This window comes from Vigna unguiculata, chromosome 8 (assembly GCF_037176805.1).
Source record: "Vigna unguiculata cultivar grain cowpea cultivar isolate G323 ecotype 2 chromosome 8, ASM3717680v1, whole genome shotgun sequence".
NCBI classification, from domain to species: domain Eukaryota; kingdom Viridiplantae; phylum Streptophyta; class Magnoliopsida; order Fabales; family Fabaceae; genus Vigna; species Vigna unguiculata.
In genome coordinates, this window is record NC_140799.1 from 42,271,382 (window position 1) to 42,288,428 (window position 17,047).

At 27.9% G+C, this 17,047-nt stretch overlaps 1 protein-coding gene across 1 annotated transcript; it reads right to left on the bottom strand.

Moving 5' to 3' along the window:
• Positions 1–254: 254 nt before the first annotated feature.
• Positions 255–13,782, bottom strand: LOC114195193 (uncharacterized). The gene is made up of 7 exons (XM_085665828.1): positions 13,707–13,782; positions 13,428–13,496; positions 12,630–12,725; positions 12,446–12,553; positions 11,281–11,394; positions 11,053–11,136; positions 255–794 (listed from the first exon to the last, which is right to left on the bottom strand). The coding sequence occupies exons 2-7, from the start codon at positions 13,485–13,487 to the stop codon at positions 759–761; spliced, it is 498 nt and encodes a 165-aa protein (XP_085521954.1). The 5' UTR covers positions 13,488–13,496; positions 13,707–13,782; the 3' UTR covers positions 255–758.
• Positions 13,783–17,047: the final 3,265 nt, after the last annotated feature.

Consider the following 17,047-nt stretch of genomic DNA (forward strand, 5'->3'; position numbering starts at 1 on the left):
TTATGAAGAAGACACATACACAAACATTAACCCGTGTCATGACATGGACAATGTTCAATTATAGTTCACAAGGATATCTATCCTCAATGTGCAGAGCATGTACTAGTCAAATGAAATTTACTACGACCGAGGTAATAAAAGTCTAACATGCGAATTAGGATTTATAAATTCATCTTCTGAAAACAAATTGCTAAGTTTTGCATTTATTAGGATTTCCACAAAATAATTTAGAAATAGGTTTTATTTTATAGCATAAGCTGTAAGATAGGAAAAATTCCCAACTGTTAGAAGTATAAGCCACAAATAAAGAGTCATTGGAGAAATATCTTAAGCATTTTGTGTTCTTCCATTATGTTTTTTTTTTTTTTTATCACGTTTAAGTTCTGAATGATGAGGCCATATTTGGTGTCTGCTGAATTGCTAGGCCATTTCTAGTGTGTCTTGAGTGTGGCAAGTTTTTTTATTTGGATAATAGTTGATCAGTGTACTCTGAATAGATATAGATGTTGAAGAAAGTATAATCCAATTCTTGATTCAAAAAGTTATTATGGTAGTGGTGGTCCTCATTTATCAACAAGAAAATTATTCATAGTTATGTTCCCAAAAAGTATCTCCATAGCTGTTGAAGGAGTATCAATCCAGTGGTCTGATAAAACTATGTTGATGACGGTGCCTTTTTGTACTAACAGAGAATATTTTCCATATGTGTGTTCCCAAAAACAATCTCATTCGTTGTCAATTTTATCTTTCTGAACCTTCTAGACCATCTTACGAAGGAGTATCAATCCAATGCTCTGATACAAAATGCAAAAGTGAAGGACATTGCAAATCTTAGTATCAAATGTCAACCTAGGATATTACATGTTCAACATTTACCTTTGACACACCAGGTGATATTACATGCTCAACATTTACCTTTGACACACCAGGTGATATTACATGCTCAACATTTACCTTTGACACACGAGGTGATAACTGTATGCTTGAATCTCTATATGGACAATTTATGAAACCCAAAATAGCTGCCATAGTTTAAAATCACGATGTAAAAGATATGACTCAGATGAATTGCTCACCGTTAAACACAATGGAATAAGTTTCCAGGACGAAAAAAATTAGTTAGATATTGTTTAGGGGATTCAAAAACATCTTAGTCATTAAAATGAGTCAATATAACACAATCGCATGACTTTTTAAATTTTAATAGTAGTATTATCGGTATTATAGAAATGTGATTAACATTTTTTTCTCTATTATTCCCACCACTAAATACAATGAAATATGTTTCGAGGCCAAAAATATTAGGTAAGAGTTGTTTACATGACTAAAAAATTGTCACTCGTTGAAAAAGAGTCCAAATTAACATAACAATACGACTTTTTGAATTTTAATACGACTTTTTGAATTTTAATAATGGTATTATTGGTGTGATAAAAATAAAATTAGCATTATTTCTTTTGGTATTCCTATTGCTAAACATAATGGAACAAGTTTCAAGGCAGAAAAAATTAGCTGGTGTTATTTAATCAAAAATGCAAAATGCTAATCATATTTTTATCATACCAATAATGACATTATTAAAATTAAAAAAGTCGTAATGTTGTGTTAAGTTTGACTCTTTTGTAATGATTAAGTTGATGTTTCTAAGTCACATAAATAATATTTAACTATTTTTTTGTTTGGAAAGGTATTTCATTGTATTTAAAAGTTTAAAAACTAGAGGTAAGAATGCTAATAATATTTTTATCACACCAATAATAGCACTATTAAAATTTTAAAATCGTACTGTTGTGTTAATTTTACCCTTTTTAATGCCTAAGTTGCATATTTTGAGCTACTTAAACAACATCGAAATAATATTTTTTGGCTTCTAAACTTATCCCATTGTATTTAGTGGTGGGAATAATAGAGAAAAAAATAATAATCATACTTTTATTACACGAATAATAACACTATTAAAATTCGAAAGGGTTCACTCTTGTGTTAATTTTGACCACTTTTTACTGTCTAAGTTGTTGTTTTTAAGTCAATTAAATAATACCTATCTAATTTTTTTAGACTCGAAATTTATCCCATTGTCTTTAGCGGTGTGAATAGGAAAGAATGCTATTCACACTTTTATCACACCAATAATAATATTAAAATTCAAAAATTCGTATTTTAGGTGTCAAATGGGCGTAGAAAAATTTTAGTTGTCTAATGAGTGTAAAAATTTTGTAAGTGTCAAATAGGAGTAAAACATTATAGGTGCCAAATGAGTGTAAAAATATTTTAGGTGTCAAATGAGTGAAAAAATGATATGCGTCTCAAAGGGGTGTAAAAATTATTTAGTTGTCAAATTGGAGTAAAAAATTATAGGTGTCAATTGGGTGTAAAAATATTTTAGGTGTCAAATGAGTGTAAAATTATTTTAGGTGTCAAATGGGTGTAGAAATATTTTAGTTGTCAAATGAGTGTAAAATTTTTTTAAGTGTCAAATGGGAGTAAAAAAATTATAGGTGTCAATTGGGTGTAAAAATATTTTAGGCGTCAAATAGATGCAAAAGTATTTTAGGTGTAAATGGGTGTAAAAATATTATAGGTGTCAAATGAGTGTATTAATTATTTAGGTGTCAAATGGGAGTAAAAAAATTATAGGTGTCAAATGGGTGTAAAAATATTTTAGGTGTCAAATGGGTGTAATAATATTTTAGTTGTCAAATGGGTGTAGATTTTTTTTAAGTATCCAATGAGAGTAAAAAAATTATAGATGTCAAATGGGTGTAAAAAAATTTTAGGTGTCAAATGGGTGTAGAAATATTTTAGTTGTCAAATGGGTGTAAAAGATTTTTAAGTGTCAAATGGGAGTAAAAAAATTATAGGTGTCAATTGGGTTTAAAAATTTTTTAGGTGTCAAATAGGTGCAAAAATATTTTAGGTGTCAAATGGGTGTAAAAATATTATACGCATCAAAGGAGTGTAAAAATTATTTAGTTGTCAAATTGGAGTAAAAAAATTGTAGGTGTCAAATGGGTGTAAAAGTATTTTAGGTGTTAAATGGGTGTAAAATTATTTTAGGTGTCAAATGGGTGTAGTAATATTTTAGTTATCAAATGGGTGTAAATTTTTTTAAGTATCAAATGGGAGTAAAAAAATTATAGATGTAAAATGGGTGTAAAAATATTTTAGGTGTCAAATGGGTGTAAAAAATGTAGGTGTCAAATGGATGTAAGAATATTTTAGGTGTCAAGTGGGTGTAAAAATATTTTAGCTGTCAAATGGGTGTAAAAAAATTGTAGTTGTCAAATGCAGTAAAAAAAAATTTAGGTGTCAAATGGGTGTAAAAATATTTTAGGTGTCAAATGGGTGTAGAAATATTTTAGTTTTGTAATGGGTGTAAAAATTTTTTAAGTGTCAAATGAGAGTAAAAAAATTATAGGTGTCAAATGGGTGTAAAAATATTTTAGGTGTCAAATGGGAGTAAAAATGTTATAGGTTTCAAAAGTGTGTAAAAATTATTTAGTTGTCAAATTGGAGTAAAAAAATATAAGTGTCAATTGGGTGTAAAAATATTTTAGATGTCAAATGGGTGTAAAATATTTTGGGTGTCAAGTGGTTGTAGAAATATTTTAGTTGTCAAATGGGTGTAAATTGTTTTTAAATATAAAATGGGAGTAAAAAAATTATAGGTGTGAATTGAGTGTAAAACTATTTTTGGTGTCAAATGGGTGTAAAAATGATATAGGTGTCAAAGGTGTGTAAAAATTATTTAGTTGTCAAATTAGAGTAAAAAATTATAGATGTGAATTGGGTGTAAAAATATTTTATGTGTTAAATAGGTGTACAAATATTTTATGTGTTAAATAGGTGTAAAAATAATTTAGGTCTCAAATGGGTTTAAAAATATTTTAGTTGTCAAATTGGTGTAAAATTTTTTAAGTATCAAATAGAAGTAAAAAAATTATAGGTGTGAATTGGGTGTAAAAATATTTTTGGTGTCAAATGAGTGTAAAAATGTTATAGGTGTCAAATGAGTGTAAAAATGTTATAGGTGTCAAATGGGTGTAAAAATTATTTAGTTGTCAAATTGGAGTAAAAAAATTACAGGTGTCAAATCAGTGTAAAAAAATTATAGGTGTCAATTGAGAGTAAAAATATTTTAGGTGTCAAATGTGTGTAAAAATATTTTATGTGTCAAATGGGTGTAGAAATATTTTAGTTGTCAAATGTGTGTAAAAGTTTTTTAAGTATGAAATGGGAGTAAAAAAATTATAGGTGTGAATTGGGTGTAAAAATACCTTTGGTGTCAAATGAGTGTAAAAATGTTATAGGTGTCAAATGGGTGTAAAAATATTTTTGGTGTGAAATGGGTGTAAAAATATTTTAGGTGTGAAATGGGTGTAAAAAAACTTTAGGTGTCAAAGGGATGTAAAAATATCTTAGGTGTCAATTGGGTGTAAAAATATTATAGGCGTGAAATGAGTGTAAAGATATTTTAGGTGTCAAGTGAGTGTAAAATTATTTTAGGTGTCAAATGGGAGTAAAAAAATTTTAGGCGTCAAACTAGTCTAAAAATATTTTAGGTGTCAAATTGGTGTAAAAATATTTTATGTGTCGAATGAGTGTAAAAATATTTTAGGTGTCAAATGGGAGGAAAAAATTGTGGGTGTCAAATGTGTGTAAAAATAATTTATGTCTCAAATAGGTGTAAAAATATTTTAGATGTCAAATTGGAATAAAAAAAATTTAGGTGTCAAATGGGTGAAAAAATATTTAAAGTCTCAAATGGGTTTAAAAGTATTTTAGGTGTCAAATTGGTGTAAAAATATTTTATGTGTCGAATGAGTGTAAAAATATTTTAGGTGTCAAATGGAGGAAAAAATTGTGGGTGTCAAATGTGTGTAAAAATAATTTATGTCTCAAATAGGTGTAAAAATATTTTAGATGTCAAATTGGAATAAAAAAAATTTAGGTGTCAAATGGGTGAAAAAATATTTAAAGTCTCAAATGGGTTTAAAAATATTTTTGTGTCAAATGGGTGTAAAAATATTTTAGGTGTCAAATGAGTGTAAAAAAATGTTACGTGTCAAATGGATGTAAAAACATTTTATGTGTCAAACTGGTGTAAAAATATTTTAGGTGTCAAAGATGAAAAAAATATTTTAGGTGTCAAATGAGTGTAAAAAAAATTTAACGTGTCACACTGGTGTAAAAATATTTTAGGTGTCAAATAGGTGTAAAAATATTTTACGTGTCAAATGAGTTTAAAAATATTTTAGGTGTCAAATGGGAGTAAAAAAATTATAGGTGTCAAATGGGTGTAAAAATATTTTAAGTCTTAAATGGGTGTAAAAATATTTTAGGTGCAAATAGGTGTAAAAATATTTTAGTTGTCAAATGTATGTAAAAATATTTTAGGTGTCAAATCAGTGTAAAAAAATTTTTGGTGTCAAATGGGTTCAAAAATATTTTAGGTGTCAAAAGGGTGTAAAAATTATCTAGTTGTCAAATTGGAGTGAAAAAAATTAGTGTGAAAATGGGTGAAAAATATTGTAGGTGCAAATGGGTGTAAAAATATTTTAGGTGTCAAATTGTTGTAAAATTATTTTAGTAGTCATATGGGTGTAAAAGAATTTTAAGTGTCAAATGAGAGTAAAATAATTATAGTTGTCAAATGGGTGTAAAAATATTATAGATGTTAAATGGGTATAGAAATATTTTAGTTGTTAAATGAGTGTAAATTTTTTTTAAGTGTAATCTGGGAGTAAAATATATATAGTTGTCAAATGGGTGTAAAAATATTATAGGTGTCAAAGGTGTGTACAAATTATTTAGTTTTCAAATTGGAGTAAAAATATTGTAGGTGTCAAATGAGTGTAGAAATATTTTAGTTATCAAATATGTGTAAAAAATTTTTAAGTGTCACGTGGGAGTAAGAAAAACTTTGAGTGTGAAATGGGTGTAAAAATATTTTTTGTCTTATGAGTGTAAAATATTATAGGTGTCAAAGGAGTGTATTAATTATTTAGGTGTCAAATGGGAGTAAAACAATTACAGGCGTCAAATGAGTGTAAAAATATTTTTTGTCTAAAATGGGTGTAAAAATATTTTAGGTGTGAAATGAGAGTAAACAAAATTTAGCTGTCAAATAGGTGTAAAAATATGGTAGGTGTGAAATGGGTGTAAAAATATTTTAGGTATCAAATGGGTGACCAAATATTATAGGTGTCAAAGGGGTGTTAATTTTTTATTTGTCAAATTGGAGTAAAAAAATTATTGGTGTCGAGTGTAAAAATATTTTAGGTGTCAAATGGGTGTAAAAATATTTTAGGTGTCAAAGAAAAGAAAAAATTATTTAGTTATCAAATTGGAGTAAAATAATTGTTGGTGTCAAATGGGTGTAAAAATATTTTAGGTGTCAATGGGTGTAAAAATATTTTAATTGTCAAATGGGTGTAAAAAATTTTTAAGTGTCAAATTGGAGTAAATAAATGATAGGTGTCAAATGAGTGTAAAAAAATTTTAGTTGTCAATTGGGCTTAAATATATTTTAGGTGTCAATTGGGTGTAAAAATGTTTTAGGTGTCAAATGAGTGTAAAATTATTATAGGTGTCAAATGGGTGTAAAAATATTTTGCGTCTCAAATGGGTGTACAAATATTATAGGTATCAAATGGGAGTAAAAAAATTCAAGTGTCAAATGTATGAAAATATATTTTATGTCTCAAATGAGTGTAAAATTATTTTAGGTGTAAAATGGGTGTAGAAATATTTTAGTTGTGAAATGGTTGTAAAAATTTCTTAAGTATCAAATGGGAGTAAAAAAAGTGTAGGTGTCAAATGAGTGTAAAAAAATTTTATGTGTCAAATGGATGTAAAATAATTTTATTTGTCAAACTAGTGTAAAATTATTTTAGGTATCAAACGAGTGTAAAAATATTTTAGGTACCAAATGGGTGTAAAAACATTTCTACGTGTCAAATGGGTGTAAAAAATTGTGTCAAACTAGTGTAAAAATATTTTAGGTAGCAAATGGGTGTAAATATATTTTAGGTGTCAGATGAGTGTAAAAATATTTAACGTGTCAAATGAGAGTAAAAGAAATTATAGGTGTCAAATGCGTGTAAAAATATTTTACGTCTCAAACAGGTGTAAAAATATTTCAAGTGTCAAATGGGTATAGAAATATTTTAGTTGTCAAATGAGTAAAAATATTTTAGGTGTCAAATGGGTGTAGAAATATTTTAGTTGTAAAATGGTTGTAAAAAAAATTTAGATTTCAAATGGGTGTAAAAATATTATAGCTATCATAGAAGTGTAAAATTTATTTCGTTGTCAAATTGGAGTAAAAAACCTGTACGTGTCAAATGGGTATAAAAATATTTTACGTGTCAAATGGGTGTAAAAATATTTTAGATGTCAAAATGGTGTAGAAATATTTTAATTGTCAAATCGGTGGAAAACTTTTTTAAGTGTCAATTAGGAGTAAAAAAATGATAGGTGTCAAATAAGTGTAAAAATATTTTAGGTTTCAAATGGGTATAAAAATATTTTAAGTGTCAAACAAGAGTAAAAATTTTTATAGGTGTCAAATGGGTGTAAAAATATATTAGGTGTCAAATGGGTGTAAAAAAATTATAGGTGTCAAAGAAAAGAAAAAATTTTTTAGTTGTCAAATTGCAGTAAAAAAATTGTTGGTGTCAAATGGGTGTAAAAATATTTTAGGTGTTAAATGGGTGTAAAAATATTTTAATTGTCAAATGGGTGTAAAAATTTTTTAAGTGTCAAATTGGAGTAAAAAAATGATAGTTGTCAAATTGGTGTAATAATATTTTAGCTGTCAATTGGGTGTAAATATATTTTAGATGTCAATTAGGTGTAAAAATATTTTAGGTGTCAAATGAGTGTAAAATTATTTTAGGTGCCAAATGGGAGTAAGAAAATTATAGGTGTCAAATGGGTGCAAAAATATTTTGCGTCTCAAATGGGTGTACAAATATTATAGGTGTCAAATGGGAGTAAAAAAATTAGGTGTCAAATGGATGAAAATATATTTTATGTCTCAAATGAGTGTAAAATTATTTTAGGTGTAAAATGAGTGTAGAAATATTTTAGTTGTGAAATGGTTGTAAAAATTTCTTAAGTATCAAATGGGAGTAAAAAAAGTGTAGGTGTCAAATGAGTGTAAAAATATTTTTGGTGTTAAATGGGTGTAAAAAATTTTTACGTGTCAAATGGATGTAAAATAATTTTATTTGGCAAACTAGTGTAAAAATATTTTAGGTGTCAAATGAGTGTAAAAATATTTTAGGTGCCAAATGGGTGTAAAAACATTTCTACGTGTCAAATGGGTGTAAAAAATTTTATGTGTCAAACTGGTGTAAAATTATTTTAGGTAGCAAATGAGTGTAAATATATTTTAGGTGTCAGATAAGTGTAAAAATATTTAACGTGGCTAATGGGAGTAAAAGAAATTATAGGTGTCAAATGGGTGTAAAAATATTTTACGTCTCAAATAGGTGTAAAAATATTTCAGGTGTCAAATGGGTGTAGAAATATTTTAGTTGTCAAATGGGTGTAAAAATATTTTAGGTGTCAAATGGGTGTAGAAATATTTTAGTTATTCAAATGGGTGTAAAAATATTATATCTGTCAAAGGAGTGTAAAATTTATTTCGTTGTCAAATTGGAGTAAAAAACCTGTACGTGTCAAATGGGTATAAAAATATTTTACGTGTCAAATGGGTGTAAAAATATTTTAGATGTCAAAATGGTGTAGAAATATTTTAATTGTCAAATCGGTGGAAAAATTTTTAAGTGTCAATTAGGAGTAAAAAAATGATAGGTGTCAAATGAGTGTAAAAATATTTTAGGTTTCAAATGGGTGTAAAAATATTTTAAGTGTCAAACGAGAGTAAAAAATTTTATAGGTGTCAAATGAGTGTAAAAATATATTAGGTGTCAAATGGGTGTAAAAAAAATTATAGGTGTCAAAGAAAAGAAAAAATTATTTAGTTGTCAAATTGCAGTAAAAAAATTGTTGGTGTCAAATGGGTGTAAAAATATTTTAGGTATAAAATGGGTGTAAAAATATATTAATTGTCAAATGGGTGTAAAAAAATTTTAAGTGTCATATTGGAGTAAAAAAAAAATGATAGGTGTCAAATGGGTGTAAAAATATTTTAGCTGTCAATGGGGTGTAAATATATTTTAGGTGTCAATTGGGTGTAAAAATATTTTAGGTGTCAAATGAGTAAAATTATTTTAGGTGCCAAATGGGAGTAAGAAAATTATAGGTGTCAAATGGGTGCAAAAATATTTTGCGTCTCAAATGGGTGTACAAATATTATAGGTGTCAAATGGGAGTAAAAAAATTAGGTGTCAAATGGATGAAAATATATTTTATGTCTCAAATGAGTGTAAAATTATTTTAGGTGTAAAATGAGTGTAGAAATATTTTAGTTGTGAAATGGTTGTAAAAATTTCTTAAGTATCAAATGGGAGTAAAAAAAGTGTAGGTGTCAAATGGGTGTAAAAATATTTTTGGTGTTAAATGGGTGTAAAAAATTTTTACGTGTCAAATGGATGTAAAATAATTTTATTTGGCAAACTAGTGTAAAAATATTTTAGGTGTCAAATGAGTGTAAAAATATTTTAGGTGCCAAATGGGTGTAAAAACATTTCTACGTGTCAAATGGGTGTAAAAAATTTTATGTGTCAAACTGGTGTAAAATTATTTTAGGTAGCAAATGAGTGTAAATATATTTTAGGTGTCAGATAAGTGTAAAAATATTTAACGTGGCTAATGGGAGTAAAAGAAATTATAGGTGTCAAATGGGTGTAAAAATATTTTACGTCTCAAATAGGTGTAAAAATATTTCAGGTGTCAAATGGGTGTAGAAATATTTTAGTTGTCAAATGGGTGTAAAAATATTTTAGGTGTCAAATGGGTGTAGAAATATTTTAGTTATTCAAATGGGTGTAAAAATATTATATCTGTCAAAGGAGTGTAAAATTTATTTCGTTGTCAAATTGGAGTAAAAAACCTGTACGTGTCAAATGGGTATAAAAATATTTTACGTGTCAAATGGGTGTAAAAATATTTTAGATGTCAAAATGGTGTAGAAATATTTTAATTGTCAAATCGGTGGAAAAATTTTTAAGTGTCAATTAGGAGTAAAAAAATGATAGGTGTCAAATGAGTGTAAAAATATTTTAGGTTTCAAATGGGTGTAAAAATATTTTAAGTGTCAAACGAGAGTAAAAAATTTTATAGGTGTCAAATGAGTGTAAAAATATATTAGGTGTCAAATGGGTGTAAAAAAAATTATAGGTGTCAAAGAAAAGAAAAAATTATTTAGTGTTCAAATTGGAGTAAAAAAATTATTGGTGTCAAATGGGTGTAAAAATATTTTAGGTATAAAATGAGTGTAAAAATATATTAATTGTCAAATGGGTGTAAAAAAATTTTAAGTGTCATATTGGAGTAAAAAAAAATGATAGGTGTCAAATGGGTGTAAAAATATTTTAGCTGTCAATGGGGTGTAAATATATTTTAGGTGTCAATTGGGTGTAAAAATATTTTAGGTGTCAAATGAGTGTAAAATTATTTTAGGTGCCAAATGGGAGTAAGAAAATTATAGGTGTCAAATGGGTGCAAAAATATTTTGCGTCTCAAATGAGTGTACAAATATTATAGGTGTCAAATGGGAGTAAAAAAATTTAGGTGTCAAATGGATGAAAATATATTTTATGTCTCAAATGAGTGTAAAATTATTTTAGGTGTAAAATGAGTGTAGAAATATTTTAGTTGTGAAATGGTTGTAAAAATTTCTTAAGTATCAAATGGGAGTAAAAAAAGTGTAGGTGTCAAGAATAACATAAAGTTGAAGAATGGAAGTTTAAAATAATCAGTTTGAAGAAAGAAGATGAGAATATTTATATCAAGAATTAGCCAAGAATATTTATATCAAGAAGTACAATTTAGCACATATCGGCACTTATGAATATGCACAAACAATTCAATATCAGAATTATACTAGAGGGACAATTGCAAGCTTCAAGAAAAGTATACCTTAGATGAGAGGAAGAAAGAAGATGGATGAGGTGTATCTCCCAAGGTCACCGATATATAAGCAAAGATCACAATATAGCTCACCTAACAATATGTTGGAGAAGAAATTTATTGTATGTTCAAATAAAGCATGTAGATGAATCCACAATCAAACTACGCAGATCATTAGCTTACACACAACACAAATCATGTTTTTACATTCAGCAGAGAGAAACAAAAATTTCTTACAAGTATTGTTACTACATCTGCAGTGCTTTCTCTCTCTAATTCTTCCTCAATTGAACTTTCAGTTGAAAATGACAAGGTAAGATTGCTAGTTTGCACCAATGGCAGCAATTCTTCCTTCCAAATGTAAATTGGGTCAAAAAATGTGTAAGGACAAGGAAAGAGAAGAATAGACAAATATCCTACCTTGAAGCACGCTATATTACGCAACATGAAAAAGCACACTCGCTCAAAAAATATGCAAAAACTACACATAAGTAGGTATCTAGAAAAGAAAAAACTCTCGTGCCAATTTCCTTATTTCAAAAGTTGACAATGGAAGGATCAACATTATCTTTATAGCAATATATCGCCTACAATACAAAATAAGCTCAATCTATTTATTCATTTTTGAGACAATATTGATCTCTGGTAAAGTTTATTTAGGCATTGAAAAACTTCTTTAGAGCAATATTTACTGGAATTGTTGCGATTATAATCTGTCTTAATGCTAACTAGAAAGGTGAAAGTTGACATCAAGTTATGAACATCCACTATTGAACACATATTCTATGCTTTTAGACCTTATTTTCCTAAAAAGCTAAATAAATTGAGTTTTTAATAGTTTATTTAGGAAAATAAATAATTGAGCATTCTGATGTGTTTTGTGAGTGTTTCCTTAGAGCCAAGTAATAAATTAAAGAATTTTGCCTAAGCTAGGCTTACTATTCCTTTAAGCAAGGGAAAACATAGAGTGGCTAAAAGAAGGCTGCTTAAGCTAGGCCAACTACTCCTTCAATCTAGCAACTCACTTAAGCAAGGCCAATTGCTTGCTTATGCTTTTAGCTCACTTAAATTAGGCAAATTACTTGCTTAAGCTAAAAAGTCATTGAGGAAACATTTTATCATATTAAAGGCTTGCTTAAAAGAGATGTGGATTAGGGTCCAAAATATTCTCTATAAATATCCCAGCAAACATGTGTTGACAGAAGTTTGGTGTGTGGAGAAAGATCTAGACTCTTGGAAATAAATCTGAAAAACATTTCTCAAGGTTTTTGTGGGAAGAATGATGAGGTGAATAGGGTCATTTCTCTGGCATGATAGATAGTCATGCTATGCTGAGGATTCTGTGCATATAAGCTATACACAAGAATTAATAACTGCAATGAATATATTTTAGTAGTCATACCTTAGCTAATTGGATGAAGGCTTTTTCCCAAGCTATTGCCTTCCCATTCTCATCTCCAACTTTCATAATTGCATTATTCACAGGGTACGTGATAACAAATGCAGAAGCCTGGAATATATAGGATAATCATCATAGCAGAAAGTATTGGATAAAAAGGCATTTATACAAAATCCAAGATTCTTACCTCAGAATAATTGTTCCCGGAAAACCCTCCCAAGGCCACAGTTGGCTCAAGAGGAGCCTTAAATGCACTAAAGCATGTTTCTGTAGAAGTGTAATGCTGAGGATGACAATCATATAATTAGAGCCCACATATATCAGATACAGAGACAAATCACAACAACACTTTCAAGCACTAATGCAAAATGGAGATATTAGAACAGGATATAAGATCGGTTGAAGCGAAACCGATTTAATTTTAAACACGGTGGCAATTTTGTAAATAATAGAAAGTATTTTAAATCGGTTATAGGAAGAACCGATCTAATATAATATTAGATCGGTTATATAAAGAACCCATATAATATGTACATATTAGATCGGTTATAAAAACAACCGATCTAATTGTTTTCTGCACTACAAATTGCAAAAATCCTTTTTATTTTTCAAACTTTGTCTTCTCTCTCATGCCTGCTTTGGTCTTTTCTCTTGTGCCTCCATTTAAGTCTTATTAAACTCATGCAAGGAGATATTTCGTATAACCTACAAGAAGTAATTATGTATAGAAGAACCATTACACGTTCAATTGAATACATTTGACGTAAAAGGTTACACTACAAAGAAAAAAAAAATGAAAAAGCGGTAATCCATCCATACCTACACAAATACTTTAACTTGAATTAGTATACTTATTGGAATTTAGTGCCTCTTAAAACATTAATCCTTTTGCTTTAAAATTCTTATCTGCTCATAAAGTAAACTGCTTTAAATTTAAATCTTCTGAATAACAAGGGCAACTCATAATCAGATTATAGAAGTTTACCTGAAAACAGTACTCAGCATGTTCAACACCTCCATAGTCGTCATAATTGTCAGGGTCCATTTGAAAATACTAATGGAATAAAAATAATGATAAATAGGGAAATCAAATTAAGAATCCTAGGTAAGCCACAAAAAAAAAAAATAGTAAATTGCAATAGAACTGAATAGGAAAAGCCAGTTGGTTGTACAACTTACAGATAATAGAAGCCAAATAATTAATTATTTGCAATACACAATTAAAAAGTACTACAGAAATAGTTCGGAAAGAAGTGGGTTAGACCTGCAAAATACTTTGAGTGGCACAATCTTCGCCTAAAGGCTTCAAGCAAATGTCACTCAGATACCAACGAACCAGAATAATTTGCTTCAATAAACGTATTTCTTTAATAAAAATGTCCCACCGAAAATAAAGTGGCTACATTTAAATTCTAGTAAGTGAAAAGAACTGAAATTTAAACACCTTTTCCTGTATTTGAAAAAGAAATTCAATATTTTCTTCTGTTATGATACTTGGAGGCTTGTCATGCTTGGATTCTGGGATTGTTGCTAATATAAGCTGAAATGTACACATTTTAAAATATGATTTACTACAGATAGAATAATAGTTGGAAATAAGAAAGAAACGTAATAAAAAAGTGAAGAGGAAACTATGGTTGATTTCATATTTAAAAAAACAATTACTTACTTAAAAGGGTGAAATTAGAAAAAATTGTAGACACCAAAAGAGTAGTTAAAAAGGAAATCCCCTTTATTAATGTTATAAATTATTGTTTACGTACACTGTATATCTTATCATTTATTTGATATTTTTTTAAACTAACATAAAACTAAGACTAAAACAGAAAACAAATCAAATTCAAACAGCTTTAAATGGAGTTGGATTGGATTTAAATTTAAACTACACCAAATACATGATGAACTACAAAAACCAAAGCAATTGGTTTGGATTGGATATTTTATCTCTTCAAAAGTTCAAAACTTATCCAATTGAACCTGCAACCACTCTTACAAATGAGCAGACACGCTAGATAATACATTCACAATAAGAGGCAGCTTAATTTTGGTAACTAGATTGCATGCACCGAATTACAAGACCAAAAAAAAAAAAAACAAATTATAAGCAAACCAAAACCTGTTCAATTGATAAATTAGAAACTTAAAAAATACTTAGACAATTAAATATGCTCTAAATATTTATTTATTAGTATATATATATATATATATATATATATATATATATATATATATATATATATATATATTATAAACATAATATATATAAAAATTTGAAAGTAATCTAAAAAAAATAAAAATATTAAAAAATTTAACAAAAATGGTCAGTCACCCCGCTAGCCCGTCCTATGGCGCGGCAATGTGTAGATTCTAACCCGTTTTCCACTGGCAAACTAGCTTGGTCCAATCAATTTTTGGCAAGTGAAGAATATAACGAGTTAAATTTTGTTGGACAGTCAAAACAGGCTAAACAACCTCGTGTTGTGACCCATAATTTTTTCCTCTTTGTATTATTCATAATTCCACTAGTTCTTCCTGAGTCTCTAAAAGCCATGACTTATCTGATTTTGGTAACAATGAGACAAAAACAATTTCTTTTCATATCCATTATTGAAAATAAATATGTGTATGAAATAAAGTTTTATTGTCTTTCAATTTTTTTTACACCTTTTAAGAAAATGAAAAATAAATTTTTGACATTTTTTTTTTACGAACTTGACAAAGTTTTTATATGTAAAATTAAATTAATTAATTTTTTTTTATTTTTAATCAAAATAAAATAATAAAATAGTACTTTTTTATCTTTTTAAAAATAAAGTAGTTTGTCAAAATTGTTAAAATTTTATTTGTGAAAATATCATACCTTAAGAAAATTTCAATTTTTCATTTATTATTATATCGTAAAATAAAATTCATGAGTAAAATTACAAAAAAATTACTTGCTATCCCTTTATTTTCAATTAAATATTATGACTCTTTCTCTCTCTCCCTATCTCTCTTTTAGAATTACATCTCATATATGATTTAAAATCATTTATCCCAATCATCTCTAACTGCTATTTTTTTATTTCTATTTCTAAAATAATTTTAAAAATAAAATCATAATTAGTTAAAAAATTTAAATACTACAATTCATAATTACATAATCCTTAATTCAAAAGTTGACAATGGAAGGATCAACATTATCTTTATAGCAATATATCGCCTACAATACAAAATAAGCTCAATCTATTTATTCATTTTTGAGACAATATTGATCTCTGGTAAAGTTTATTTAGGCATTGAAAAACTTCTTTAGAGCAATATTTACTGGAATTGTTGCGATTATAATCTGTCTTAATGCTAACTAGAAAGGTGAAAGTTGACATCAAGTTATGAACATCCACTATTGAACACATATTCTATGCTTTTAGACCTTATTTTCCTAAAAAGCTAAATAAATTGAGTTTTTAATAGTTTATTTAGGAAAATAAATAATTGAGCATTCTGATGTGTTTTGTGAGTGTCAATTGATAGTTTTATTATGAATACCAGTAGATATTGTGTTGATTCTCAGAAATTCTATCTATGAAATATAAGATTGATACCTAGACCCACAATAACCCTCATAACTAAAGGTTCTACTAATAAAAAAAAGTTTTGATTACACATCACAATATTCAAAAGTTTAAACTTAGTTAGTTCATAAAATTCATATAACCTTCTTGTCGTTAATGCTTATATCAAACATAATAACACCTCCATCTAAATACCTGCAAAAACATATTCATAAATACATCATATTCAGATAAAGGTCATAACAGAAATACAAAGACGGCTTGTTACCGTTAGTCCCTTAGCATCAATGAATAGTTATAAAAGAATATGTATTATTAAGTCAATATATTCACAATGATAGAACACAGGCTGACGGCCAATAAAGTAATCGTCCAAGTTCTCCATAATTGATAAGAACTACATTTTATAACATTCAAGTAACTCTATATATAATGAATTTAACATTTCATTTAATCCTTGAGAAAGTAAAATATTATTTTAAGTCGTGATCATAATTACAGTTAGTATTCAATATTATTTTGCATGGTTAATCATAAATTATTTTGCATAGTTAATTATAAAAGCAAAACAATTTATAAGACAGATACTTCACTATCATTATTCAAAAGTTAGAATAAGATAAATTGTTTTTATTTTAACAAATATACCTACATACTAGGCAGTCTTCTAGATTCTATCCATATAGACTCTATTCAAGAGTATGAGTAGTTAAGACTCTATCAAAGAGCTCCTGAGGTATGGGCTCACCCCTCCTTCGCTCAGGGGGAATTCTTGCTGCGTGCACTAATGTGTTCCATTTATCATGTCATATAAAATTAGAATTACATCAAATTAGTATTAATAAGAATTGTAGTAAGAAAAAAACAAAACAAAGATCTATCATACCTTTAGATCTCTAAGAGTCTTGTGGTCTGCATCCGAGAAAGCTCGCAGCTTAACCTCGCGCCACCTCCTTGATGATATAAATGTTATTAGTAAGTCAGTTATCCACATACAAGTAAACTAATACTGATATTATTGATAACATCATACTTCTCCCAACTCCAAGTA